The 27,056-nt window shown below is 40.5% G+C and overlaps 1 protein-coding gene across 1 annotated transcript in view; it reads right to left on the bottom strand.

The window, feature by feature from the left end:
• The window catches only part of BRSK2 (BR serine/threonine kinase 2), a 311,906-nt gene that overhangs the window by 37,598 nt on the left and 247,252 nt on the right, over positions 1-27,056 (bottom strand). Inside the window, exons 10-15 of the mRNA XM_040066118.2 lie at positions 23,922-23,953; positions 18,356-18,520; positions 17,531-17,628; positions 12,320-12,470; positions 8,461-8,526; positions 4,468-4,491 (exon numbers count right to left, since the gene is read on the bottom strand). Of these exons, the coding sequence (XP_039922052.1) occupies positions 4,468-4,491; positions 8,461-8,526; positions 12,320-12,470; positions 17,531-17,628; positions 18,356-18,520; positions 23,922-23,953 (536 nt within the window). The remainder of the gene's footprint in view (positions 1-4,467; positions 4,492-8,460; positions 8,527-12,319; positions 12,471-17,530; positions 17,629-18,355; positions 18,521-23,921; positions 23,954-27,056) is intronic.

The raw sequence follows: 27,056 nt of genomic DNA, 5'->3' as shown, positions 1-27,056 counted from the left end.
AAAACGAATTTAGACCATGAACTGTATCAGTTTACTCGCTTCTGCTGCTGTAGAATAAAACAAAAAAAAGGTCTCTAAAATGGTCTCCCAGACACATATTATTAAATAAAATTGAGTAGCAGAATTCTTTAAAAATAAGTGAACTGCAGAAGAGGAAACATTTCTAAGGAAAGAGAAAGCTACAACTGAACACAATGGCAGATTCTGTTTTCTCTACTAGTATCCTCTGCCCTGAGGGTTTTCTTAGTATCCCATTGCAGTTTGTCCATCATACTAAGTAGGTGAACACCAGAAGCCCACTCACAGCACATTTTTTTGACCAGATTAAGTCTCAATTGGCACCATGAAAATCCGGGGCACTCATTCCATGCAGAAAATCCCCCCTTGGGTTTTTTCTTGTAGCCTGCTGCAATCTGCCCATCATAGTGCAGCAGTAAAAAACTAGAGGCTCACTCTTGGCATTCTTTTGCACTAGATTAAGCCTAAATTTGTACCGTCAATATCTGGGACACTCATAGAGGTTTATGCAAAGTAATTTTAAGGGGAGAACTGTCTGCTCCACTTTTGAAAGACTACTGTATGTTCCTTTCCTGTAAGTGAAGTAGCTGACTGCACCACAGATGTGTTGTGCAGATGGGAAGTCCATTTAGTTAAAACGTTCCTTGCATGAATCATTCTTCCAAACCATGAATTACAAGAGGAGTCTATAGATTATTTTGGACAAATGTGGAAGGCATTCAGGTGCCAGGAGATGCAGTTAAACACCAACTTAAAGGAGATGTTCCTACCAACTCTTAACGGTGGTGGGAAAGTCCTCTCTGACACTCACCTGAATTCCAGGACACTTGATTAAAAGCTGCAGTCTGCTATTTCCTTTTTGCAATCAGGTGTTTCCAACAGTCCTGAATTATCCCTTCCCAATCCCACTGCCTCTTATTTCTTTGCAAAAATGATCACACACATGTAGGGCAGAATATGGCAGTCCCCACCTCCCAACCCCCGTTCTTTATTGCATGCAATATTTGAAATAGTTGTTGTGTACTGTGCTTTCATCCAGCCTAGGAGCCTGAGGCAGGGGACATAAGAGAGAGTTAGTGTGAAATCCTCCTGGAAATGCATTCAGTATCCACATGATTGCTATTGAATAAGATTTATTTCTGCTGCTGATTTACATGCAACATACGTTAAGAAGTAAAGTTGGCCCTATAGCAAGCTTCAGTTTGTCCACACTGGAAATTGTATATAGGAGCAGTGGAAAGAGTTTAAAGAAGCCTGTGTTTATTTTAAGTGTTGGGGTGAAAAGAGAGCTGTACATTTTCAGAACTCCTCCTCTTTTACCAGAAAGTGGTGGTATGGGATATGACACCAAGACTGAGGAGATTCTCCTTGCATCTTCCTCAATTTAACAAATCTCACACAATTTACTTTTACAAATGGGACATGATTCTCAAGCTGGCTATAAAAACTCAGTACTGTGCCCTACTACATGGTTCTGTACTCCAGTACAAAAAGTACTAACAAGCAAAAATGACAGATTTGTCCCTCTCATCAAAATCATTTCAGCTGAGCAATGCTGTAATTCAGTTTGAAAAAAAAAAAAAAAACCAACAAAAAAACCCCAACACATGCACTGCTCCTGTATCTCAGAGTCAGGTGGACAGAACTGGTACAGGGCCAAAATAAAGGAACGAAAACGTTGCATTATGCTGAAATGCTGTAATGAAAGAACAGGAATTTAAATTTTTAGCCCTCTCACCAGAAAATGAAAGTTTGAGGCCCTACAGGCGGCATTAGTATGGCAGACTTTTATGTCTTAGGTGTGGAAAGACGTACATCATCATCCCCATGGCTATGAAATGAATTTATTTATTGGGAACTGTTTATTAGTGAGTAACCTCCTAAGAGTCTTTACAAACATTAAATGTTACTGCAAGTATTAAATCTATAATTATTCCAATAACTTAATACTAAATGCAACAATCCAGGAAACTGTGAACACTATGTGTGACTATGTTGTTCTGTGTTTTGCATTCCTGTATGCTTGTGCACTAACTCAATGGAAGTCATCAAAAGGTTGGTGAAAATACATGTAGGAAAGACAGTGCAGTTGCCCAGTTAAAGAGCATTCCCTCCAACACAACTGCCAGATTTAGAGACCCAAGAAGAGACTCTTTAGTCCCTTACAAAGTGACACAGTTGTTTTGACAAGCCTGGAAGGAGGAATTCAAAAACCCCAAAACATAAGGGAGGCAGACCCAAGGTTAGAAGGGGGAAGATGCAGAGGGCACTCTAAACATAAGGTGGACACTGAGATCATTGCAGGCTGTTCCTCCCATTCCACAGACTGACAATAACCTGGTGACAGCTGAGCTATGAAAGAGAGAGGCAAAGGACTGAAACAAAATGTGCATGTGTGGGCTGTAGTTTGTCGCTGTGATGATTTTATACCTTATTTAACCTATTTGATAATTCAAAGTATCAAAGGTCCTTCATTTTAAAGTATTTTTTCCCTCATTTTAGCCAGCTGCTCTCAAAAGGAAGCCATGTGAGGCCCAGTTCATGTCAGACCAGTGTTCTGAAACTGAGGGTCTCAAATCCAGTTTCCAGCTGGTTTCAGAGAATGCAGACTCTCCTGAGAGGTGCAGGGCTGAAGCCTGACACCGCTGAGGTGCAGAGAGGGAGAAACAGGAGACAGGAGAGTGCAGCTGGCCTGGTAACTACCCACATGTAGCACATGTAGAGAGCATTCCTTCTCTCAGATCAGTTCCCAAATGCTTTAAACAGTGCCCCTGCTAGGACACACCAGTAGAACATAAAGGCTTCACAGCATGAATTTAACATGTAGGTCAGATTTGGCATTTGTTTGTTCTTTGAATAACCATCTCCTAGAACTTTTTCTTACAATCCAAGGCAAGTTTGGTACCTTGTTGCAGTCCCAGCAGAACTTGCTTTCATAGCACAGTTTTACCAGGATGCTGAATACAGCCTCTTAGCTGGTCAAGCTGGAGCCATGCTATCAAGAAGGGGAGCCTGCAGCAAGCATGCAGCGTGCAGTGATGCATCAGACTTGTGTCCCTGGGTGAAATGCCTTAGAAGTTTTGAACTGGTTTGATTCCATGTGTGGTTTTGAAAGTCATTCCAGAAAATATCCAACCAACCTATTATTTGCTTCAAGCATGAATTGGGTGGAATTTGATACTCCTCTTTCCTTGCTCACTCAAAGCCAAAAAATCTAAACTGAAACTTCAGGGTATGAGACGCCTGACAGTGACCTGAATTAACATGCAATAGGTGAGCAGTCAGGCTGTGTTAAATTTCATCACTCTTACTTTTGGCTGTCTGAAAGGTACAAACTGTGCTTCCTCACACCCTGCTTCAGGGAATATGTATAGAATACCTTGGATGTTCCACTGTCTTACAGTCCCAACCATGCAAATAACACTGTGACAGCTCTTACTGGGAACACCTATGCTTGAGTCAGAAGGTCTGCTCATGGTAATAACAACTCGTGAGATGAAGCCTTACAGAGAGTGCAGAGGAAGGAGCGCAGGTGTTGGTAACACACTTCTTCCTTTCAGCCCATACAGATGGTGATGTTGAACAGCACCACCCTCCTTAAGTGGCCAATTATATTAAAGCTCCATTTATAAATGGTTTAGAAAGAACAGATATTGAAGCATGTTGCGAACATGAGAAGTAAATGTTACTGGTGCTAATTAGCTTTCTCAAAGTGTACCCTCTCAAGAAGTTTTTACTGTAGTCTGTAATGATCTATTACAATACTTTTATTAAATAATTTATTAATATAATATTCTCATTCTCTTAAGTATTTATAAATGGAACTTTAATTTGAAGCATGATTGCATTCTTAGTTATACCTATACTGCCTTTATTGAAAATACAAAGCTTTGAAGATATACCTGTCTCTAGGGCCATCTGTTCACCTCTTAAGAAAACATATTCTAAAAAGAGAAGGAATATCTAGCATTTTTTCATAACACGAACAGGATTCAGTTTCATTAAAAAAAAAAAAAAAAAAAGAAAAAAAGAAAAAAAAAAGAAAAATAAGAACACTGGATAAATTAGGATCCAAATTAACTGGAAAATAGCAAAGATACAGAAGTGCTAAATGGAGAATGGGTTTCATTCTCAGAAGGTGTCTGGTATCTGTGTCTGAGGATAGTTTTCTGTGCCCACAGACATTGAAGTATAGGGACAAATAAGAGAACAAAAAAAAAGAACCCAAAAGTAAATTATATGGAGTGTGACTCCAACATAAAAGCACACAAACACACACAAAAGCACCAAAAATGCTTCTTCCCACATCTCTCTCTCTCTCTCCCTGTTGTAAAGCCTCAGTCACTGAAGTGTATCAGCCTATATTGTATTTGGAAATTGCAAATGGAAAGTTTCTCTACAAAGTTACAGCAGGTCCCGCAAGAGGAATAATCCAAAACTAGAGCTTACCCCAATGGATCAGCACTCGCCATCCTCGGAAAGGGAAAATAAAGAGAGAGGGAGAGAGAGAAAGAAAGAGAGAGGGGTGCGGAGGCAGGTGGAGAGAAGAGTAGGAAAAAAGTAGGAAAAGCAGAGTGAAATACTGTTTGGAGAACTGAATGGTCATAATCATTGCCACCAGTGCCTAAGTCTTTCCAGAGACCAGGAACACTAGGGGGACAGTTTCATTGACCAGAAAACAACTTTTCTCCCACTCACATGTTGCAGACACATCCAACTTTGGCACTGGGGAATATGGAAAGGCACATAAATAAGGCTGCAAAAATATATTCCCAGCCAAATCCCAATCAAAGCGGCCAGCAAAGCAATGGGGTTCATACTTCATGCTGCATTTCTTCTCTGCCTCTTACATAAGGCAGAGTTATATCATACTGTTATCCAGGAAATCGTTCTTTTTGTCCCCAGATTGTTCAGTGCAGTGTCCCTCTGTCCCCTAAGCTGGCCTGGTAAGAAGTACTTTATTTTTGCCACAAATTAACTGTGAAACGTATTGGTTATTAAAGCTTGCATTTCTGAGCCAGCTTGGGAGCCCAGGGTACAAGATTGTAGCTCAAGCTGTGAATCTGCTTTGATACTGCCTTATTAGTCATGATGGTCTTAAGAGTCAGGAATTCAGATCAGCTAGAACGTACCAGCTCAGCAACCCAGCACTTATCTCTGCGGATGCCATCTTGTGCTCCAGGATCTCATTTTTCATTTAAAATAAATTCAGTCTCTGGGTCTTGTAGGTTGCAAAGGAAATCTTTCAAAGGTGAATGGAGAATAAATCATTGCCGTGCTGAAAAGAGTCTGAAAAAGCAGTTCTAAAAGCAGACTGAATCTCTGGCACCTTGACTTTGAAGGCTAGTGACAATTGGAAACGTCAGTATTCTTAATTTTTATCTACTAACTAAAGCAATCAGAATGGAATTAGAATAGTCAGGTTATTAAGTTTTTAGGGGTGCAGGTAAGCAAACTCAGGAAAGTGTCACCACCTTTTCACATTAACAAAGATTAGATTAGAAATAAAAAAGCAGCTTGATGTTATTAAGCCAAATTATTTTCAAGTTGGATGCAATGCTTTTTTTCCTCTCTGTCACTTTCTCTCTCTCATTCTCTGAATTTTCAATAAGGGGCTCCCAAGCTGCCAGAGCCACCTCTGGCTGGGTGAAGAAAATCCATTCGCCACAAGACAGAAATGCCAAATTTAATATATGCCCAGTAGATTTCACAGTTTACCGCTCAGTGCAACTAGCCATGCCTCCAGTTACATCAACATTGCAAGTGCTGGGCTGAGCCACCAAGGAAGTTTTGAGAACAGTTAAAATGAAAACTTAGTCAGAATAGAACAAAAAAGCTGTTCTGCTATGCATTGATAGAGAAGTGGAAAGAAGCATTACAGTAAGCTCTTTTTCATGTGTTTGAGTGACACTCCATTTATATTTCAGCCTGTGGAGTGCAAATTTGAGTAAGATCTAATTCATATATATACAAATATATGTATATATTTAGGAACAAATGCTGTCCTCAATTGTACCTGTACCAATCTATCTACAGTGATGTAACTGAGAAGAGCAAATTGACACCCATTGTATATACTGGAACCTGTGTGTATATTTATGCAGAAAATACACCCATATTCACACATGCAGAATAGTAAAATGTAAATAGAATGGGTGCAAGAAGGTTCAATAATGTTTCTTTCAAGTCATTTTCCCAACAGGGAAGGCACTGAAGAGGTTAACAAAGAGAATGGAAAGCAAATTGACAACAGGGTAAAGAAAAGGGGGAATGAGGTTTAAAAAAAAATGAACAATCCCAGGACACAATAGACCCAAAAGCGCAGACATGTGCATTCCCTGTAATACCGAAGCAAGTAAACTACGGAGCTGCAGCAACCCAGATACAGAAGAAGAGAAGCATTGAAAGAGGGGGTGAAAGAAAGTCAGAAAGAAAAAGAAAAAGAAAGGGACAGTGGCCTCAGCTACTAAGACAACCATGTGCATCTAGAGGGAAGGGACCCTTAAAGATGCAGTATTCCTTTAAAAAAGGTATCATAAAATTGGACAATTAAACACTGAACAAAAATTTAATGGCCACCCTGATTATGTGACCCCATTTTACTGGGATCCTCTTTGCCGCCTTTCCCTTCCTTTCATGTGGCTGTGCGCAGATCTAGAATCCGGGTTCTCTCACATTCCCACCACTGAGGTCCATAATTTGAACACTTAGAAGTGGAAGGGAAGTAAGATCACAGCAAAAAATTCAACCTGCTCCTTGAATGAGCAGGACTGTGGGTGATCCTCACACATGCTCTAAACTTCTTCTCCTGTTGTCTGAAAAATACCACCTTTGAGAGGGAACACAAAATGCCTGTGTGGATTTAAGAAATTCCCACAGAACGTACCAAAGTGTTATTTCTTCTGCTCCTACCACAGTTGTAGCAGCTGCCAGAGAAGGACAGAGGGAGAAGAAATGGTGCTCAGAACATCTGCTGAAAGACTCCTCTCCTGCCACAGACAAAATTTCTGCATCTCTTTTGCTGGACCTGATTTCTAATTACTATGAAAAAGCTCATCTTTGGTGTAACTTTGTAGTAACTTTTAATGCAACAAGTGCCACATATTCAAGAGCAGAACTTACATATAGGGAGTGTCAGAGAAAGGAACTGGAATTTCCATGTCCATGCTAACAGTCCAAGAAAGCCCAGCCACTAAAGGCTATATGACCACTACTTCTTCGTGGCTGTGGAACTATAAGGTTGCTAACAATTCAAGTCCAGTCCAATGCTTGTTGGTATTTTGGCATCTTAGACAGGGTACTTTACACATCACAGGAGGCACAATCTCTCCTGCAGATGCATGATGTTCCTCACTGTGGCAGGTTCAGGACTTGAAATGCTGACCACAGAAGACTGTCTCAGACTGCAGAAGGCCAAAATGGTTCCTCACACATCCTGCAAATCTCCTGAGGCTTAAAGGCCACCTTTATCTCTATATAGAAAGATTTCTATGAAAAGGGGAAATGGAAATAAGAATGGTTTGCCAAGTCCATTGGTTCCTTTAAGGAAGCCATTGCTTATCCCTTTTTGAATTATATGCCATACTCGTACCCTTTGGGTCAGCTAAGTGTTTGTCCAAATGTGTAAGGATTACATTTTGATGAAGAGTTATCCTTTGGGATGCCAGTTCTCAACACAGAGAAAAATTCTCTTCCTCTGAGATCAAAATTTTAGAAGCACTATGTACATTAAAAACCTTCACAAAAGTATGAACTTTTGGGGGGGGTTCATGGACCCACATAAGTCCTTTCAAAGTCCATAAATGTGGTGGCCTACCTGTCTTCCATTGTCTCTGTTGACAGGTGGGAGTTACCCTTTCTGTTGTTCTTCAGCATCTGTCACTTGAACTGCTAGATTAGAATCATCCTCCAAAACCCCTGTTTTCAATCACATTTTCTTCTTGCGTCCTCTGGGTAGTCTTAAACAGTTTGTCTCTTACCAGAGGTCCTTAATATGTTGTATATCAGACTGAATTTCCAAAGTTTCCTACCACTGTTGTCACTCACTCAGTTGTGCTGCTGTTTCTAATGCTGAGAGTGGAACATTCTGGGTTTTCCTAGTGTTTTATATTCATATCTTTCCCAAAGAAGCCTTAAGCAAATAAACATTCTACCCTGGGCAGAACTTCTACTCATGGCAGAACTGAACCAGAAATAGCAGTAGGATGAAATTTTAGTGGGGAAATCATTGGTACAGTCCCAGGCTGCATTGAGGATAACCTCAAATGAATGGTACTGTACAAAAATATACACAGTGTGGAGCTGAAAATATCCCACCCTCTTTGCTTCCCTCTAAAGAGAAGAGAGAGAACAGCTCTGTCCCCACACAGAGAAGGTAAGTACTGCATCTTTAAGGTCTCAGCAGTGAGGTAGAGGAGAGGAACATATTGTCAGTGTTTATACCTTTCTTCTTTGTTGAATTTGGGATTGGCTTCAGAGATATCCAGGCTTTTACTGAACATTGTTTTACTATGGCAGGAACAAAGCGAGAAAACAGAGTTACTAGTGTGGACATTTTTATAAAAGAGAGTCACCTGTAGCAATGCTGGACACCCAGCCCCCCAACCCATCCTCCCCTTTTTAAGCAATGCTCTGAAAAACCTTTCTTTAGCTTTACAGTCATGGCTCACACCTACACAGTGCTCAAGTTCATTATCTTCCCCTGACTTCTGAGGTCTAAGATGACTTCCCCCATGCATACTTGTAAACCCTGCTCTCCTTTATCCAATTTAAAACCCAGGTACCACCTACTTTGTCACAGTGTCTAGGGAAAACAGAACACGCCTGAAGGCATTCATTGCAAAGCATTCATTACTCACGACTATTCCAGAAGACCTCAATACTAAGCATGCTCTCAAAAAGGGTAAAATCAGACCATAGAGGCTCTTAGAGGAACAGTAATCCATTTTATATTCTAATCTGTAGAGTCTACTACCACTTAACTCCCAACTCTCTTCCCTATACTCAGTGTATAGAGAAATGCCCTTCTTTCTCATCTTGGGTCTGAATCCCTGCAGCTTAGAAGTGAAATTCCCTGTGCTTTGCTAAAAGGGCAACTCTCTGTAATATATTTCACTGGTAATATACTTCACTGTTCCACAGAACACTGCTTCCTAATGTTGGCTGATCTCTCATGCAAGCTCTCCACTTCAAAAACTAGAAGAAAATGAATAGTTAATGAAGCCCATTTTAGAATGGTTTTTGGACCCTCACAGCAAAGCTGCTGAAAATTTCTGGCATATCCCCACCGGATTCTAGCTCCCATGGAATCCTTCCCGTGTGATTTCAGCACAAGGGACAAATTACCTGATGTTAAACTAAGCTCACAACCTACTTCTTTTCTTTTGACATGTCAGTGAAATACCTGATAGTCTGAGAGGTGAGGACATGAGAACAGCAGAAGTAATTAAGATATAATTATGAACCTGTTTAGTTGAAAACTAGCAGGGAAACCCAAGAATTAACAAAATTTAGTTTTAGAGTCACCAGTTTTAGAGGGGCTAGAGTTTGTGCATACCAACTTTGCCATTTACAAAGATCCGCTGGAGAACACCTGGAGACGTCGGCACAAGCATTTCAAGGAGCCTGTAAACTCCACAAGCAGCTTTTGTGTGAGTTTCCCTTGTCCATTATTCAAAACCAAGTCACTGAAGGATTATATTTACTATTTATATTTTCACTTAATACTTTCGCAGCCTGTAGGGCTGGAGGCTGCCAAGCTTTAAATTTCATTGAAAGGTATGCCCTAAACAAGCCAAGACCAGACACTTACAGGGCCCCCATATGGTTACTGAAATCACAGATCATGATACAGACATGTATCATGTAGGTTGTAACATAAATCCTCTTTATGCAAGCAAACATCTGTTTCCTACTGGGAAAGAGGACAGTAGGAGTAGATCACAAGACACTTGGGTGTGTTTTGCCCACTGGTTAGAAGTGCATCTTTGCCAGCTCAAGGAAGAAGCAATGGCACTGTGTCTCCAGATGTTTACACAAGACATCTGTGTCTAAAGATCCTGATTCCATGGTCAATCTTCCTAGTATTGTAGGATAAAATCACTGAATAGTCATCTCTTGAGATAAAAAAAAAAAGAAAAAAATGTAATTCTTAAAAAAGCATCCACCTTGGGGATCTAAACCTTACTGCTGTAAAATCCACTGTCAGTGGGTCATTTCATGGAATATAATATGCAACTAGCCATTAAAAATCCCCATTCTTGATGGAAGGCACTTGTCACTTTGTTACTGACTGTTCTGACAGATGGTGCCCCATCAGCAATGCATCGTCCCCAGACACTCCCCATGCAGTGGGGTTCCTTAATGAAGCCAGTTCGTGTTATAAACGACTGTGCTGCCAGCAACACAAAATGTGCCGTTGTCATCTCTGGACGGGGATGGGATGAATTATGGAAGCTCACACGTGGAGTAAAATAACATCTTCCCTTTAACCCCTTCAAAAACAAGCACTACCATGCCCATCATCATCCATCATGGTGTTATTACATCCCTTTCTCCACCCTTAATCACACTTTTATGTCTGCTCCTGACTTGTGGTATGCATTGCCCCATATCTCTTTTGTGCCTGCAGGTTTTGCTTCCTCCTTAAGCCAAAGCCGTTCTTTACTGATATGTAGCTTGGATATATTTCTGCCCTGAACTTATCCCAGACCTTTTGACTTCAACTGTTTCCTCGTGTGCAGAATCGAGTGAGACATTTAAAAGCAAAAGAAATACTTCAGACAGCAAGACACAGCTTTGCCTCTTCAGGCTTCTGAATCCAAACTCAAAATTCAGAGCTGAAAGAAAAGGTTTCAGCTCTCAGAAAATGCTGTGATCAATTTAACACTTCCTGTTGGTTCCATCCAGTTGGACACTCCCTGTGAAGGAGCCTTGAGGTGGGGGAAAGTGATTTGCCTTTGCCTGGCTCTAGGAGCCTCATGTCCCATGCATCTCCCAGCAGTGTAGTAAGCACTGCAGGCGGAACAAGGAGTCAGTGTTGCGCTCATCCTAACACCTTTGACGCCTGTTAGGAACACTGAGCACACCCTAGCCTGAACACTTCCTTCACCCACACCTCACACCAAATCACGTATTTGAGACAGGTTTCCAACCTACAATATGTCAACAAGTCGCTATGACAGTCTCAAGGCCACATATCCAGTCTGAAATAAGTCCTAGCAGATTCTGGAAATCACCACTCCTTCTTCACTGTAGATAGAACTGTAACAATTGCCAGGAAAAGTTTCCAGCAATTCTAGGGACCTCTGGAATATCTATGAAATTATTTCATGTTCTTCTCCCAGTTCTCAGTCAGCAAAGGAAGCTTCTGGGCACAGCAGGAGCTTTTTTTTTTTTTTTTTTTTTTTTAAACAGATTTTAAGAGCTGAACAAATAAAAAATTATGTCAAAACAGAAACAGAAGTTACAGCATCATCATCACCATCATTCATATACAGAAAGTTTTTTTATATTGATTGATTAATGCAAGTGTGAAACCAAATGCATGTGCTTCCCTTAGGCTAGTCATAGGGACTGAGGAAGCAACTTTCATGGTTCACATAAGTGAATTTCCACAGTTCACTTACTCTCCCAGAGTTGCCTTGAGGAGACACCATTTTCCTTTGCTTTTTCTCCACAAGACAGACTCTTTGATAGAGAAGAGGCAAATTATATATATTCCATTGCTTTACAAGCACGTGGTGATTTATGTGCCATTTCAGATGCATGCTGGCTCTAACAGCACATTTTGGAGGCATCTACAGATGCCTGGACAGGGCTTTTCAGATTCAAGTAGTTTTGATGACATGGAGCATGGTGTTCGTTTAACTTCAGATGCCCAAAAGCTAGGAACCTAATGCAAGATAGTCACACAGATTCCTATTGTAGGCTCTGGAGTCAGAGAAGAACAAGCACAAGGTAATTTATCCTGTTTGACAGGACATGTGTCTGAGACCTCCCAAAGCCCTCATGCATGCCCATGCCCTCAACAATTAAACAGAGGTGAGATGTGTCTTGCCCAGAGGACATGGTGGCTTCCTGAGGAATAGCTGCAAGCAAACAGAACCCTTAAGCCCCTGGCAGGACTTCTGGTCCTGTGTGCACAAGCACTGCGGTATGCCAGATCATGTTGCAAATGTGATTGGAAGTTGTAATGAGTCCTGGTGTGAACAGAAGAGCCCCACAGCTCCTCTGTATGTATAATACAAAAGAGGGGAGCAGACCCAGGCAGGCAGGGCTCCTGGGTGAAGCAGAGACCCACCTCTGTCCATGCTGCGCCATTTCAATAGCTCTGCGAGCAGGAACTGGGGATCCGCCATCTGTCACACTGAGAACCTCCATCGACTTCCTCTCTGGCCGCCGCTTCCCATGCCTGTTCAGCATTGGGGAGTCCACACGCTTCCTGGGGGGATCTGTACGGAAAGAAAACGCTGTCAGCTCCATTTACTTGTGACTTACCTCATGCAGGTTGGTTAAACCTTCTGTCAACAATTTCACTCTCGCACCTCCCCTACGAAGATACATCTCCTCATGATGGAGGTGAACATTTGCAGTCTCTCCCTTTCTCCCAAATTTGCAAGCATAACCTGAAATCCACCTGCAGAGAGAAGGAGCCTTGCCACTGCCCTGAAGGTATTATGAGCACTGTAAAACAGAGGTACAACTATACTACGGCTTGCAGAAATTAGCTTGCAAAGCTGATAACAGTAATAACAGGATGATACAAGGTGACAGCATGGACTACGGCACAAGCAACATGTTAGGCAGAGCATGAGCCACCTAGGGATCCTGTATATGTACTCAGGTTGCTAGAGCTTGCCTTCCACATCCCTGCCAGCCAGATTAAATGTGACACAGAGACATGAGCACACTCTAAATTCAGAATTGCATTCTGCTCTGAAAACAAACCCTTTTATTGCATCTTTAAGATTAGATTTCAGGGTTTTCTCACTGATTTACATTTTTCCTCCTTCAGAAGAATTACAAATTAAACATGTTTGTCTACCTGAGACAAATCTTCAATGAGAGCCACACCATGCAACTTTTACTACTATAGTAAGTGAAATGCTTTACACTTTCTACTGTGTAACAATTCTATGAGGTATCAAAGTGCTGCTTTAGATTTGCAGAGTGAAAACTGAGGTATAAGAGTGAGATATTTAAAGGCAATTAAATCCTTGAGATGTTGACAAATATTTACTGAGGTTCTGAGGAGCACTTAAATTGTTCTGAAAAGAGTATTTAAATATCAAAATGAATTGCAAAAGGTGACTTGCCAAATCATCCACACCTTCCCAGCGAAGCAGGGAACCAACTACAGACCTGCTTAGATGTTTTATTGCTAACACCTCTCATGGCAGTATAAAAACAATATAAAGGAGAAGGGCAGAAAAAAATACAGAAGGATTTTCTTTCCTTTGGCTGGGCTATTTCAGTTCCCTGCCTCTATTTATAGACACATTTTTAATTTTACTGAAGAGTGACCACTGTAGAAGGCATCCTTCACCCCTGCTGTTAAAAAGAATCTCACAGTGCCCAGTCCTTAAGGCTTCTTCTTCTGCCAGGATTCCTGTGCAAAACCAGAAATACCACACTTGACAATTCCACCTCTACTTGCCTGCTCTTTTTTATCCTGCCCTTCTCACACCCACCATGTACTCATTTCTTCTCTCTCTCTAACATCATGTTTTTTAGAATAAGATCTCTTTGAGGCAGAGCTTATCCTTGAAACAATAAGCATAAGCAAAGATGGTTCAATACAAATGGATTAGTGATGACAACTGACCCCATTACAGTATAACCCAAGTATTCTTTGTGTTAGCAGTAATAATGTTCTACTTAAAAATTAATTAGAAAAAAAAGTGCAGTTGAATCTCACTCCATTTCAAACTCTATCCAGTAATAAAAAAGATAGTAGAAAATGGTATAGGCAATGACCTCCAGATAAGAAAAAAAAAAGGAAAAAAAAAAAAAAAAAAGAAGAGTGCATAAAGCTGGCAGAAAAACAAAGGGAAAAGGGACATAAACCAAATAAAGCATTCATACTGTGTGACTTCAGCTTCATACGTGTAAGTGGTCAAAAGTAAGCTGGGACAAGATTTAGATATTTCAAACTCCTGCTTCTTCAAGCAAGTTCAAAACATGAGACGGAATTCATGCAACAGAACAACTGGTAGTTCAAGAGTGTATCTACAGCACAGTAACACACATAACAACTATGTTCAGAGTGTATATATAACACAAAATGAACACCAGTTTTGTAGTAGGATATCAGACAAAAAAGGAAGGTAAAATAGTGCAGTTTAAAAGAAAGGAAGAAGGAAGATGAAGAAAGCATCAAATGTCAAAAGAATGATGATGAATAAGCTCAAACAATAGAAACTAAACAAGAAAGATAGAAAGAAACAAGAAAAATATTTTATGAACATGTATTTTAAAAGTCAATTTGATCCATGCATGCTCAAAACAGAAACGGAAATTCAGCTGAGTGACATTTTCAAAAGTGACAGACCATTTTTTTAAAAGCTGGACTTTAAAGGACAGCAAAGAAAAAAATGGAAGAGGAATTAGCTAAAAACTTGAATGACAGTTTTTTGTACAACCATCAGAAAGAGAAAACCTGAGAGAAGGACATTAGCCAGAGGGGCCATGAGGGAATCAGCAGAACAATGGAGGAGGAGAAGGATACTGCTCACAAGCTAAATGATTCTTTTATATCAGTCCTTGCTGCTTAAGATGCTGGAATATATTGATTTCTAATCTATATTTTAAGCTATCAAAGACAGAGAATAAGCAAAAAGAGCAGGTGGTGAAACACACCCATAAATTCAGGAACAGCAAATTCACAAAAGTAGATGGAAAATACATCCAAAGCTTGCATTAATGTGGTTGAGCTTCTAATAAAGGTATTTGATGCCTATTTAAAATTGGCTACAATCCTACACTATACATGGCTGAGAGTAGTAAGTATTGTATGTACTTTTTAGAAAGGTCTGATTAAGAAATGACAGGGCACCATCACTGTCAAGTCTAAAGATACGAAAGGATTAGTTAAATACACACATCCCGCCATAATGACTAAAGTGGTGTCATACAAAAGATGTGGAAGATTTTGCAGAAGCCTAGGAATTAAAAATAGGAAAATTTCCGGTATTTGCCCTTCTCTTCTTTGACTCTCTGGACACGGTGGACAAAAAAAATAATATCAAGCTGTAGTCCAGTGACAGTGAGAGTACTAAGGATGCATTTTCCTTTTATTTCACATCAGAAAAGCAAAGCCATTCCTAAGGATTTTTACACAAGAAGATAGAATCATACAGGTAATGATCCAATTATAAATCCACCTTCTCACGGAAGGTGGGAAATAAAGGTTCATCTTCTGAGTTTGGATGAGGCATCACTCTCTTCTGTATCTGTTCTGGGCCAACATTTTTTTCTCTGGTTTATTAAGAAACTTCACCCCACAAAATCCTTTTCCCCAAGGAGACATTAGTTGACATTAATTCCTTTTACTGAGAAGTTTCTCATTCCTCTGTTTTCAAGTAAAGAAAATGGAGCTGCACGTGAAAAATGTTGGAAGTAGCCCTTCCTTGGCCCTTGGAAGAAACTTCACACAGCTGAAACAAAGGGACACTAGAAGAGAAGGCAAGCTGTAGCTGGCCATATTTTTACCTGCATCCATCCTTTCTGATACTTAATATGCCAACAAAGAGGAAAAAGCAAAATACCCTTAGATGCGTGGGTTTTTTTAACAAGAGCTCAGACAATGCACATCTCTCATGAACATGGTTTCTTCAAGCTGCTATTATTAAACTGTTACCTTTTCTCTGCTTTTCTTTCTTTGTGCAAGGCCATAGCTAATGGCTAATGATGAGATATTCATCAGACACATGACTGCTCCTAATTAAACCTTGCCCCATGTTCTCAGAGATACCGCTGGGAAACAGAGGACAAGGAAACCCCCTGTCAAAGAGGAAATACAACATACAAACACTCAAAGAATAATGCTCAAATCTGTGGGAGAGGGACATAGATACAGTCAGTGTGTCCCTGTTAGGAAACATTTTCACTCCTTGCACAACAAAATACAAGAGTGGACCATAATATTTCAGTTCAAAACATAAAAATACTTTGGCATGTGGAAGAGATGTACAATGCTTTTAGGGCATAGCTACATATCCACTTACATGCTGGGTTTGAAAATTCTAGAGTCACTTTTTTTCTTTTCTTATGACAAAAGCATTTCTAAAACAAGATGATGCTGTCCTTACATGGCAGGATAATCTGTTTGTGTCAAAAGCTGCTTAGCAGAGTGCCAGATGACAAACCGGACTGAGCAAGGAGCTTTTGACCACAAGACCTGCAGCTGGCACACCTACCCATCTTCATCAGGATCCCTGCTAACATGTTCTCTGTAGCTCCATCCAGGAAGGAGTTTAAAAATTGCTGTGTTAACTAAGAATTTTCATCTCTTCTCCCATAGAACAGATTTCCCTGCAAAATTTTAGGGCCTGGAGCCTGGAACTTGGATAGGTCAATAATCCAATGAAGCATTAACAAATACAGTGCAATACAGCACTGCCCTGAAAGCTTGTGAGATTCCAGGGTTTCCAGTGAAAATACAGGGCACTTTGCTTTTAGTCTTCAAAGTGCTGAAGCACAATACCTGAAAATCTCCACACTTCTATGCAAAATACTGTTCCAGATCATTGCTAGAAGTGACTAATCCTTTATTAAACTTGTCTGCACGTCAAGAGTCACTTATATAGCTAGCTCCTTGGGGAGCAGTTTTCCTCTTGTCTGGATTAGTGGTGATCAGGAGCACCCTAAATAAACCAATGAATAAATAGGAATAAAGTGGTATCACAAGAGCTTTGTAAGATATATAATCTTATTGTGCATTAAGCTTTTAAAATCTTTATAAGTCTAAAAACATGGGAGTTTGATTTATGTACTATAAAACAGCTAAGTTGTAAGATTCATGCATTCAGCAGTACTTTCCTCTTCACTTACAAAGAGAATGTGCATTCATTTAACTGCAGAGGGATGCAGCTACACAGCTTCTTACTAACTGAAGTCTATGAGCAGCCTTTCTGCAACACTGCAAGGAGACTTGTAACTAGAAAATTCTGCCACTGCCAAAATACTGCTACTAAACCTCATCTGCCTGCATAGAGCCGGCCTGTGGGTTCACAGTACATTTTTTAAGATCCCATTCAAGACATACTTAGATGTTTCTGCGCTGTGAGACAGACATGTCTTGAAAGATGAAGCCTTCTAGTTTAACCACGGAACAGACTTGCCTACCCCAGGCTGAGGATTCTCACCAGTGCTGTGTACACCGTTTCACCAGGAAGGTAACAGCGATGTTAGGGTTTGGGTTTAAATTAAAATAAAATTAGAATCAAAAACAAAAAGGTGAAGAAGAACTAGTTCAGATGGTTCATGGTGACTGAGGTCATATCTGCAGTACCTATTTCATTTCTAGGGGGAAGATCCTCATCTTCATGACTAGGATACCTCTCCTTCCGGTCAAGCAGAAGAAAATAAATCATTTTTTCTTGGTTTTCTCTGAAAAACAGAAAAAAAAATCGTTACATTTGAAAAGAAAAAAAGGTCAACATGTATACAAAACTTTCTCATCAAATAAACAGTCATAGTTATTCTAAATGAGTTGAAGTGTTCATGTACATGACAGCTAGATACACAACCCACAAAGCTTTGGAGACCCTTACTGTCTCCAACAAGTAGCTAGTGAGGAAAGGAAATAAGATTCCCATGTTGCACACACAGAACGAGGGCACAGGACAGTCAAGGTTACGTGTCCCCAGGAAGTCCAAACAAATAGTGGCACCCAGACAGGTCTGAACCTCTAAGTGGTCTTTCTATTCCATGTCCCTCTTAACACCTCAGGAGATACACCAGCTTTTAGGCATAGGCTTGAAATAAATAAAAATTTGGAAACAAAGGCATATCCAACACAAATATCAGCAATGATACCTCCCCACGTGGACTGTGCAGCCCATGTTTTAATGAAGTGACCTGGCCTGGCAGCTAGGGAACAAAAAGCACAGTGCCTCCATTGCTGGTCAGGCTGCGAGCTTCTGACCCATGGAGCAAGAAAGGCTCAGTGCTTGCTCCCAGCACTTCACCAGCAAATGAGCAGCCAGAGGGTGAGAAGTTCTTACCAGTCACTCAGAGAGAGATATCAGTTAAAGTGCTCTCTACTTCTCCCCAGGGTCATAAGCATCCCAGCCCCTGGACACCCAACTGATATGAAGACTGAGCAAGTGCTTACTCTTCTGACAACAAGTCCTGTAAGAGTTTATTTCGGTCACGGAAGCAGCCTAACGAGTGCATGCTATCTAACACGTCTGGATCAATATCCTCCAAGGAAGGGAGAGAACGAATCTGCACCTTTCGAGGGATTGGTTGCTCTGGTTCTGGCTCATTCTTACCCCCTCTGCAGAGGAAAGAAGATGAGGGAGAGAAAGGGGGAGGGAAAGGAGAGAAAAGAAACATGAGTCACAAATGAACCCATACTCTGAAACACAGCCTGCAGCAACAGATGGAAATAGCTTGCTAAATTCCCACTGAGACACCAGAGCCTCCAACCAGATAGATATTATTCTCATAAGAAACTGTCATGATGGCTAAGACTGACCAGCGGGTTGTGGATTTGGATCTTTAATGAGAGATGTCTGTGTTCAGTCAGCAAGGTAATAGGAACTTCACTTACCAGTGCCCTTGTAACAGAAGCAGCTGTTCAGCATCCTAATGCCAAATATTTATAAAACACTACATGTTTTTAGAAATATTGTCTCACCAGCTGGTCAGACCTCAGACTATGGGGCTGAAAAGTGCAAGCTGAATGATTCCCTTTCAAAGAAGGAGCTCTGAACAAACCATTAGTATTTTTCACCAATTCTGATTACAGCTGGCACTGCAGCAGCTCCTTTTGTTAACGCTTCCAATGTGATTAAGAGACCTCAGTCCTCAGGCTCCCACTCAACACACTTTAAAGGGTTCTGCGGGAAAACCACACCGCTTAATTATACACCCAAACATGACAATCTCTGCTTCTCTTAAGACATACAAATTTGGGAATTTTGGCACAAGTGCGATGCCCAAGGTCAGTGGCAGACCTCAGAACACACCATTAGCAGTAGAACATATTACTCTTTCAAATGTACTTAACACAGGCTTTCTGCACAATTATCTCATCCCATTCACTAGGCTCAGGAAATATTGATTATTCATTGCAATTAAAGGCCCTGACTGTATGAAACAGGTCAAGGTGTCAGGGCATTTCTAAATGACTAATGATATATATTGCAGACATCCTGAATATCCTTTGATTTTATTTTGGTAGGCAGAGAGCAATTCATGTAAACTCTATCCAACCAAAGAGGTAGGTTTGGTGGTGGTGGTGGTGTTTTGGTTGGAGAAACTGTCTACTCTCAATCTCTGCTATTTCTCAATGATTGCTTTGTGTGATGTTGAAGTTTCCCTGCTCCATGAGTGGGGTCCTCCCTTTCTTGCAAATGTGTGACTATAGGGTCCAGGCTCCCAGCATGGGCAACAGGAATCAGGAATATTTAAACTGCATCAGATGTCACCATTTGCTTTATGGGACTGTGTTTGGACTAGAGATCCTTCCTTTTGACGCTGGAAGAAATAAAGCAGCCGCAACTTGTGAAGTTACTCACAGAGTTTAAAATGTTCCTGACTCAATGTAAGCTATCCAAGCTATCTACACAGAATAATGAGTTCCAATCCAAATGTCCTCAGTTTTTCTTGCCTAAGTTAGAAATCAATTCTGGTACGTTCATATACATCAGCCCAAGGTCTCAGCCAGTGTACCAAAAAGAGAGCTAATGCACCTTAAAAAGAGCCAATGTAGATCATCGCCCCCAAGGGAAGAAGGCAATAGTAAGTCAATGTACCGAGGACAGGACAGTCACATGCTGGGACAATCACAGGAGATTGCTGAGTGCTACTTGTAATTCATTTTTAAGCAAGTTGAAATGCAGTTGTGAGGCATCTTCTCTGTTTGTGGGACTCGCTTGCAAAAAGACTCCTCAGAAAAGTTCATTTTATCTTCTTTTGAAGCAGTGAAAATGTGCTCAGCCCTACCTGGATACATGTCATGGAGTCAGACTCTGGTGTTCATTACGTGGGTCATGACAACATGGGTCAGATCCCACTTCTCTTACAAGAAGCACTCACAAACACCCTGTTCAGTTTTATTCAATTTAGGGGGACTGGAAGTAAACACAGAGGACGTATAATGTGCTCCTTGGGATTTGTTCTCGTGTGTCAAACCACTAAAACAGAGTTTCTAAGGTCCCCTTTGAGTATCATAAAAGCGTCTGTATCTTCTGCAATGCCACTATGGTCCTGAATCTAAGGGCTATACGCAAAAATACTTGTTCAACTAAAGAAATATTCCTTCTAAAAGGTCACCACTGCTACCTCTTAGGATCAAGATCTAGCTCTCAGAAGGTAACAAGCAATGATTACTTCATAACCTTGCACTATTAGATCCAGTGATGATCTTAAGATAAATTCTTGCAGGATAGACCTTTGAACAGCAGCTGAGTGTTTCTGCTTTTTAATGATCTACAGTTCACTTCTGAAAAGTATTGACTTAATTAATCATTTGTGTTACAAGCAGATGTCCTTAAGGTAATTTAAAGAGATTAAAAAGAATTATTGTCTTTGAAAATTTCCAGGAAACCTGGGTTTCCCACTAGTTGCCCTAGTCTGAATAGAATCTGTAAGTTTCTTTTATATCAATCAGCATAGGAACCATTTCTAGAGAGCACAGCTTGCCATCCTCTGTGCACTCCAGAGTGGCATTTCCTTATGCCCTGCACCTGGTCAGCCTCAGTCACAGTCAGGAATTTTCACACCTCCTCATCAGGTACAAGTAAAATCTGCAAAGAGGCGTCTTGTCATTTGGCAGTGCAATTCAGAGCTTCAGGAAACTAAAATCACTGGGTCTGGCTGTGATTGGCATGACTGCAATGCCTCTTCCATTCTCAGTCTAGCAGAGTGACAAATTTGTTGCACTGCAGCCCACACAGACATCAAACAATGTCACACAGTGACTACTGCAAATCATATATATATTTTTAAAGGCCTACATGAATGTAATTGCTGCTTTAAAACCCACCCTCTTTTGTGAGGATGGGTGGATACAATGGCTGTGATTCCTGCTCAGGGTGGATTTTTCAGTCTCTCCATGAAATTCTCTCATGAATCTCACCAAGATGCCCATTTGCATCAGTGCAAAGCAAAGCAGAACCAGTACACTTTTTCTTGTTTTAGCAAGTGTGGTACTCTCACAATTAAGGCAATAGCCCAGTGTTACAGTAGTGCGTATTTACCATAATAGGTAATTTTATTTGCCCTCTTACTTTACTAAAAATAGTGAAAATAACCGCTGTTTATTTTCTGGTTTATGATAACCTGGATTTGAGGTAAAAATAAATGATTTCAAATAAAAAGGCTTGAGAAACCTCACTGAATTAATTTGGGTGGAAGAGCAAGAACTGGAGGCTGCTGACGAAAGGTTTCACTTAGGTTTCTTTCTTCCTTTTTTTAGGCTTATGAATCATGATTTCAACTTTCAAGACCTCTTTCTCTGCCGGCCTAAATCTGCAATTAAATATTTTCTCCCGTTTTACAGTAGCCTCAGTATTTATTTGAAGAATTAAGTGAAACCGCTTCGATGTTCTCAGTACAACTTTCAGGTCAGTAACCTATGTATGACAAAGGATGAAGATTTTACATAGAATAATAGATAAAATAAAGGAAAAAAATTAAGACGTGAGCAAAAGAGCCATAGGATAAAACACTACAACCCTTTCTTCTCTGTCAGCATAAGTACTTCCAGGCAAAATGAATGCAAAGAGGTTGTGAAACATTACCAGATGAAAGCAGTTGAGTTTTGGAGGTGGCAAGGTTATTCACTGACTAAATTTAGCCACAGGACGCTAACCCCCTGAGGTCAATCCATGGCCAGTACAGAGAAAATGAGAAAGAGACTCATAAAAAAAGCTATTTTGAGCAGAAAATTCTTTTTAGGAAATCTGAAGAGACATCTGGAGGATCCTTTCTGCACTGACTATCTTGGGAGTCTAGAGGAGACTTGCTCTTGCAAACCTCAGTTTCTACTTCTGAAAACAGCCTCAGATGCAATTTACTGTGTCAATAATCAGAGAGTCTGACCTTCAATGAGAAGTATAAGAAAATGTTTAAATGTTTATGTCTCCAAAGGAAAAAACCTTCAAATTCTAAATATAGACTAAAGTCATGAAATGACACCTGCACAATTGCCCATGTGAGCCTGGGACAACAGTCCTTCAACAAGTAAAAAGTTCCAGGCAAAAATCTTGAGGAGGGTACATATAACAATATAAATGATCATTGACTTCTCATTTTATTTCCTATTCTAGTTCTGATAAAAGCACATAGAGTGTCAGCTGATTTCACTCCATGAAGAAACAGAGGGGAACTATCTGTCCAATCTGATGTAAACAGCACTTACTTCTGCAGTTGCTAGCAAGATCTTATAGTGGGATCTCAGAGATTACAATTAGAGATTTCCCCACTCCATTTGTTCCACATTTACCCATGAGAGTTTAAAAAAAAAAAAAAAAAAAAAAAAAAAGTATGTGCAGGAAACCTCCAGCACTTCTTTGGTTTAAAAAGGTGCCGTATCTGGTAACTGAAGAGAACATGGAAAAGCCATGGGCAAAGTGCTGCCACTAGTTCAGGTGAACCAAGCTTTTTCTTAGTTCCAATTTTTTTTCTTAGCTATTCAACAACCCCCTCAGGTCATACTGAAGTCATATAAACCCAGAGGTGAACATGGCCCATAAGATAGAATTAAAGAAAACAAAACAAATAAAGAAAAAGTAGGTTTTTTCATGGTGACAGGCTTATACATCAGTTCATATCATCCTCCAATACTTCTCAAGAGTAATGATGGGATTATGAAGGTAGGACTTTCCTTCTTATCCACCTGGGAAATGCTGACCCTGAGAAATCTATCCAAGCATAATTTCCTTGTTTATTATGTGAAGCATTCTCCTTAGTTTGATTAGGAAATCATAGTATAAAAAGTTTATTTACTTAGGCTTCTTGAAATACTACTAAGGCTACACAAAGAGCAAGGTCACTTTTAAAAGCCATCAATCTTCCTTATACCTGAACCACCAGACAGGCATGTACTTTTCTCAAAGACCTCCTGTTTCACTGTCAGGACTGCTGTTTTTAATCAAGTCACAAAAGTACTCTCACATCAACAGGTTACAAGGTCAGAAGCAGCCTCTTAGCTTGCTATGAAGAAGGAGTGGGGATTATGAGACAGAGAAGCCCTTGCTCACAGGTGCTTACTTATCAATATCATCATTTTTGTTTCTACTTCAGAGAAAAGCCAAGATGCCAAGAAGGAACAAATGAAATCCTTCTTGTCAAGAAGGTATTACAAGGGATTGTCTGTAGCACTTGGATAGCAAACTAACTATGGTCGCTAGCCGGGTATTTTTTTGCTGATCACCTGCAGGTATCTCTTTTGCACAGCAAGTTGCTGAACTTAATGTCTTATTTTGAACTGTTGTTAGCCATTGTACAAAAAACGTTTCTGGGTTGGTATATACAAATGCAATAATATGAGTAGCAAAGGGTGAAAAAAAAAGAAAAAAGATGTATTTCTGTTCTGTGCCCTTTTTTCTCACGTATGTGAAACCTGCTTTCAAACTTCAGTCTCACTCTTCTAGTAGTCTCTTCATAGACCACTAGAATACCAGAATCAACAATGAATGTATGCAAAAAATGTTTAAAAAGTTACTTACATATACCATATGTGTTTCTGAATATGTTCTAGCTGTAAAGGAAAAGAAATCAAGGAATTAGTGCTGTAAAATAGAAAAGGTAACTCCACAAGTCATCCGTATTCAAGGGTCATTTAAGTAAATCCAAAATTTCAGAGATGGAGCTATGCATACAACAGGAACTTTATGATGCATAAAGAGCCGCTCATCCTAACCCATCCCCCTGGAAATGACACTTTCAGTCCAGACATAATCCATCAGTCAGGAGCAAATCCCAGGCAAATGCTAAGTGCAAGGCTTCACAGGTAACTGTTTTGGAAATTCAAGCTTTTCCCTTCCCAAGTCCTTCCCTCTGTAATCTAACTGCTCCTTTCCATATGTGCATAATAGTTGATCCTTTATGCTTAAATTGCATTTCTAATTTTGTTTTGGAGAAAAAGAGAGAGGAAAAAAAAAAGAAAATAGGCTCAAACAGATAATAAACAAAATAATTTGTGCATCTGTGGCATGGCCTTCTAGGATACAGGACTCATTCTAGATTGGCTTCACATTTATCATCAAAACCGAAGGACCAAGCAGAATAAGGTTCTGTGTAATTTACTAATTCTGCACCTTAACACCAGGCCATGAATTTATTTCACTTCCCTCTTTCCAGTTCCACACATGAGAATTTCCTGATGCAACAAAGGACTGATTAAAGCTGAAAATAGCCATGTCCACCTATGGAAGGCAGATTCCACAAACATTATGATGATATCTTTTCTCACAAGTACAGGAAAAGAAGGCAACATGATTTTTCCGAGAGAAACCCTAAACAGCAGAGAGAACAGAAGGTTCATATGACATACAGCAGAACCTTCCAAATATGTTTTGTTTTAATTATCACAGCAGAAAAGAACTTTTCTTAGATGTACAGGGATTATTTGTAATGCGGGCAATGTTTTTTATATTCATCCCTATGCAGCACCTTTGTAGGTGCAGGAAAAAATGCATATTCACTGCACATGGCCTCACATTTGCACAACATTCAGGGGAAAGACAGGAGAGAGCTGGAAGAAAACTCATATGAGAGGAAATCACAGACCCATTACAATGGTCAGGAAGAATGGCAACAGCTGTCCTGCTCTTCTTACATTCCACTTCCACAATAATAAGAAACTGAAAAGAAAAAATGAGGAACAGGCAAACAACAAAATCTCAGAGATATAAAGTGTTTGCCACGGAGAGCAAGGAATCAGAGACCTTTGTGCTATGGAACAACAGCTCCGTGTCTGGGAAACCAGCAAGACATGAGTTTGGCTCTATATGAGATCATTTTTTAAAGTGAGTCAGGGCTTTCCTGAAAACAAAGAAACAATGGAATGCAGCTGAGGAAAGCACGATAGGAGACTGGAGGGAACAGTGTTGGAGACAAACAGCCTCCTTTAAACCCCAGAGTGTATCAACACTGCAATCAGAGGTGCAGTTGGCATATCTATCTATCTCTAGATATCTATATCTATCTGTCTTCTAATCAGCACCAATGCCCCCGGCACACACATCCAGCGGCCCAGGCAGACTCACACAGCTTCCAGCTCTGGCCTCAGCCCTCCACAGTAATTCCCCTCCATGACAATTCCCCTGCCTTAGGTAGTCCTCTAACCCCTGCACTACTATTCCTGACACACCGTCATGTCCTGTAGAGATAAAGATTTGATTTGGGAGTTCTCCCAACAGCCTGGAGACACAGCCCTTTTCCATCTGGTTCTGTACAAGCTGAGGTACAACCACAGAACATAAGGAGAGCCTATTTTGTACGGGTCCCATGGGGCAGGATTTTGGAATTGTTTCTTAGCAAATGAGGATCTACTAAGGGGTGGACTGTGTCTCCTGTGCTGGTAAAACCCACATCTACTTGTTATTTCCGATATACCACATGGAGGGTTAGAGAGATTAATGATTTCAGACAAGATGCAGATGATACAGCTATGCAATGTCCAAGCCTCTTTCATGCTTGCTTCTCCTGCTGCATTTTCTGTCTCCATGGGACACAGTGCTCTTGTGTGCCTGTGACATGCAGAAATGCCATGGCAAAGTAGACAATAGCACTTCACTTTCAGAGTTAGAGAGGGGAAAGAAAAGAGGGTCACCAGTTCATGTCTTAGTCACAGAACCTCTGGGCTCCTTCAGAAAAGATGTCAAATGCCCTCTGCCCATCCCTGCTGATCAACCTCCTTCAAACTAATGAAGTTTTACTTCAAACACACAGCATTTTTCTGAAAGAGAAGCCCCACTGCTCCTTGATAGACATTTGAAGGTATATGACAGCTCTCATGGCTGCTGTTTACCTACACATCTGCTATTCAATCCACATCAGAACCACTGCTATGAAATATGCTGGGATATCCCAGATATGAAAAGTATTCTACAAATCCATTTCCTATGCTGATTCAAATGTAATTGCATTGAAATGTTATCAGAAGTGTGCTTGCTGCTGCCAACATCTTCACTACTGTTTTAAAGATAATTAATGCTTTGTTACTTTTTGTCTGCATTAAAGTGGCAGGAGGGTTATGGGAGGGCGATTGGTTTTGACAAGGAGGAGTCTGTATGCTTTCTACTGTGCAGTGCAGGGGAGGGAGATACACAGTGGGAGCTAATCTCACTCCTGCCTTCATTTAAACACAATGTTTAAATGCATTTATGTGACAAAGGCATTTAACAACCTTCCCCAGAGGGATTTTCTTGCTGTTTGCACGTGAGTTTGCCAAGTTTAATACCATTTTATGGAAGTTGTAAAAAATCCTGCTTTCTAATGTCTCCTAGACACTGCGGGCAACTGTCTCATGACATCATCTCTGTAACAACAAAACATGCTCAGATCCACTGCACATGCACAGTCAGAGAGATTTCTGCAGGCTAAGATGCTGTAATGGAAGAACAGGGAGAATTCCTTTATCATGGTTTTACATAAAAATAATTCCAAATATTAAACTTGTACACTGAAGAAGCATTGAGGAGCCTCTCTCACAGATGAGAGACCCACCGTGATACAGGCTGCACAAGCTCATCAGAAAAAGAGGTCTCCTCCCACAAAGAGCTTACGTCTGAATTCTGAGGCAGGGAGCAACAGATGGAGACAGACAGGCAGATGGAAAACAAGACAGCGCTGTCTAC

This window comes from Hirundo rustica, chromosome 6, assembly GCF_015227805.2.
Source record: "Hirundo rustica isolate bHirRus1 chromosome 6, bHirRus1.pri.v3, whole genome shotgun sequence".
NCBI lineage: Eukaryota > Metazoa > Chordata > Aves > Passeriformes > Hirundinidae > Hirundo > Hirundo rustica.
Note: the sequence above shows the minus strand (reverse complement) of the source record. Positions and strands in the feature narration are given on the sequence as shown.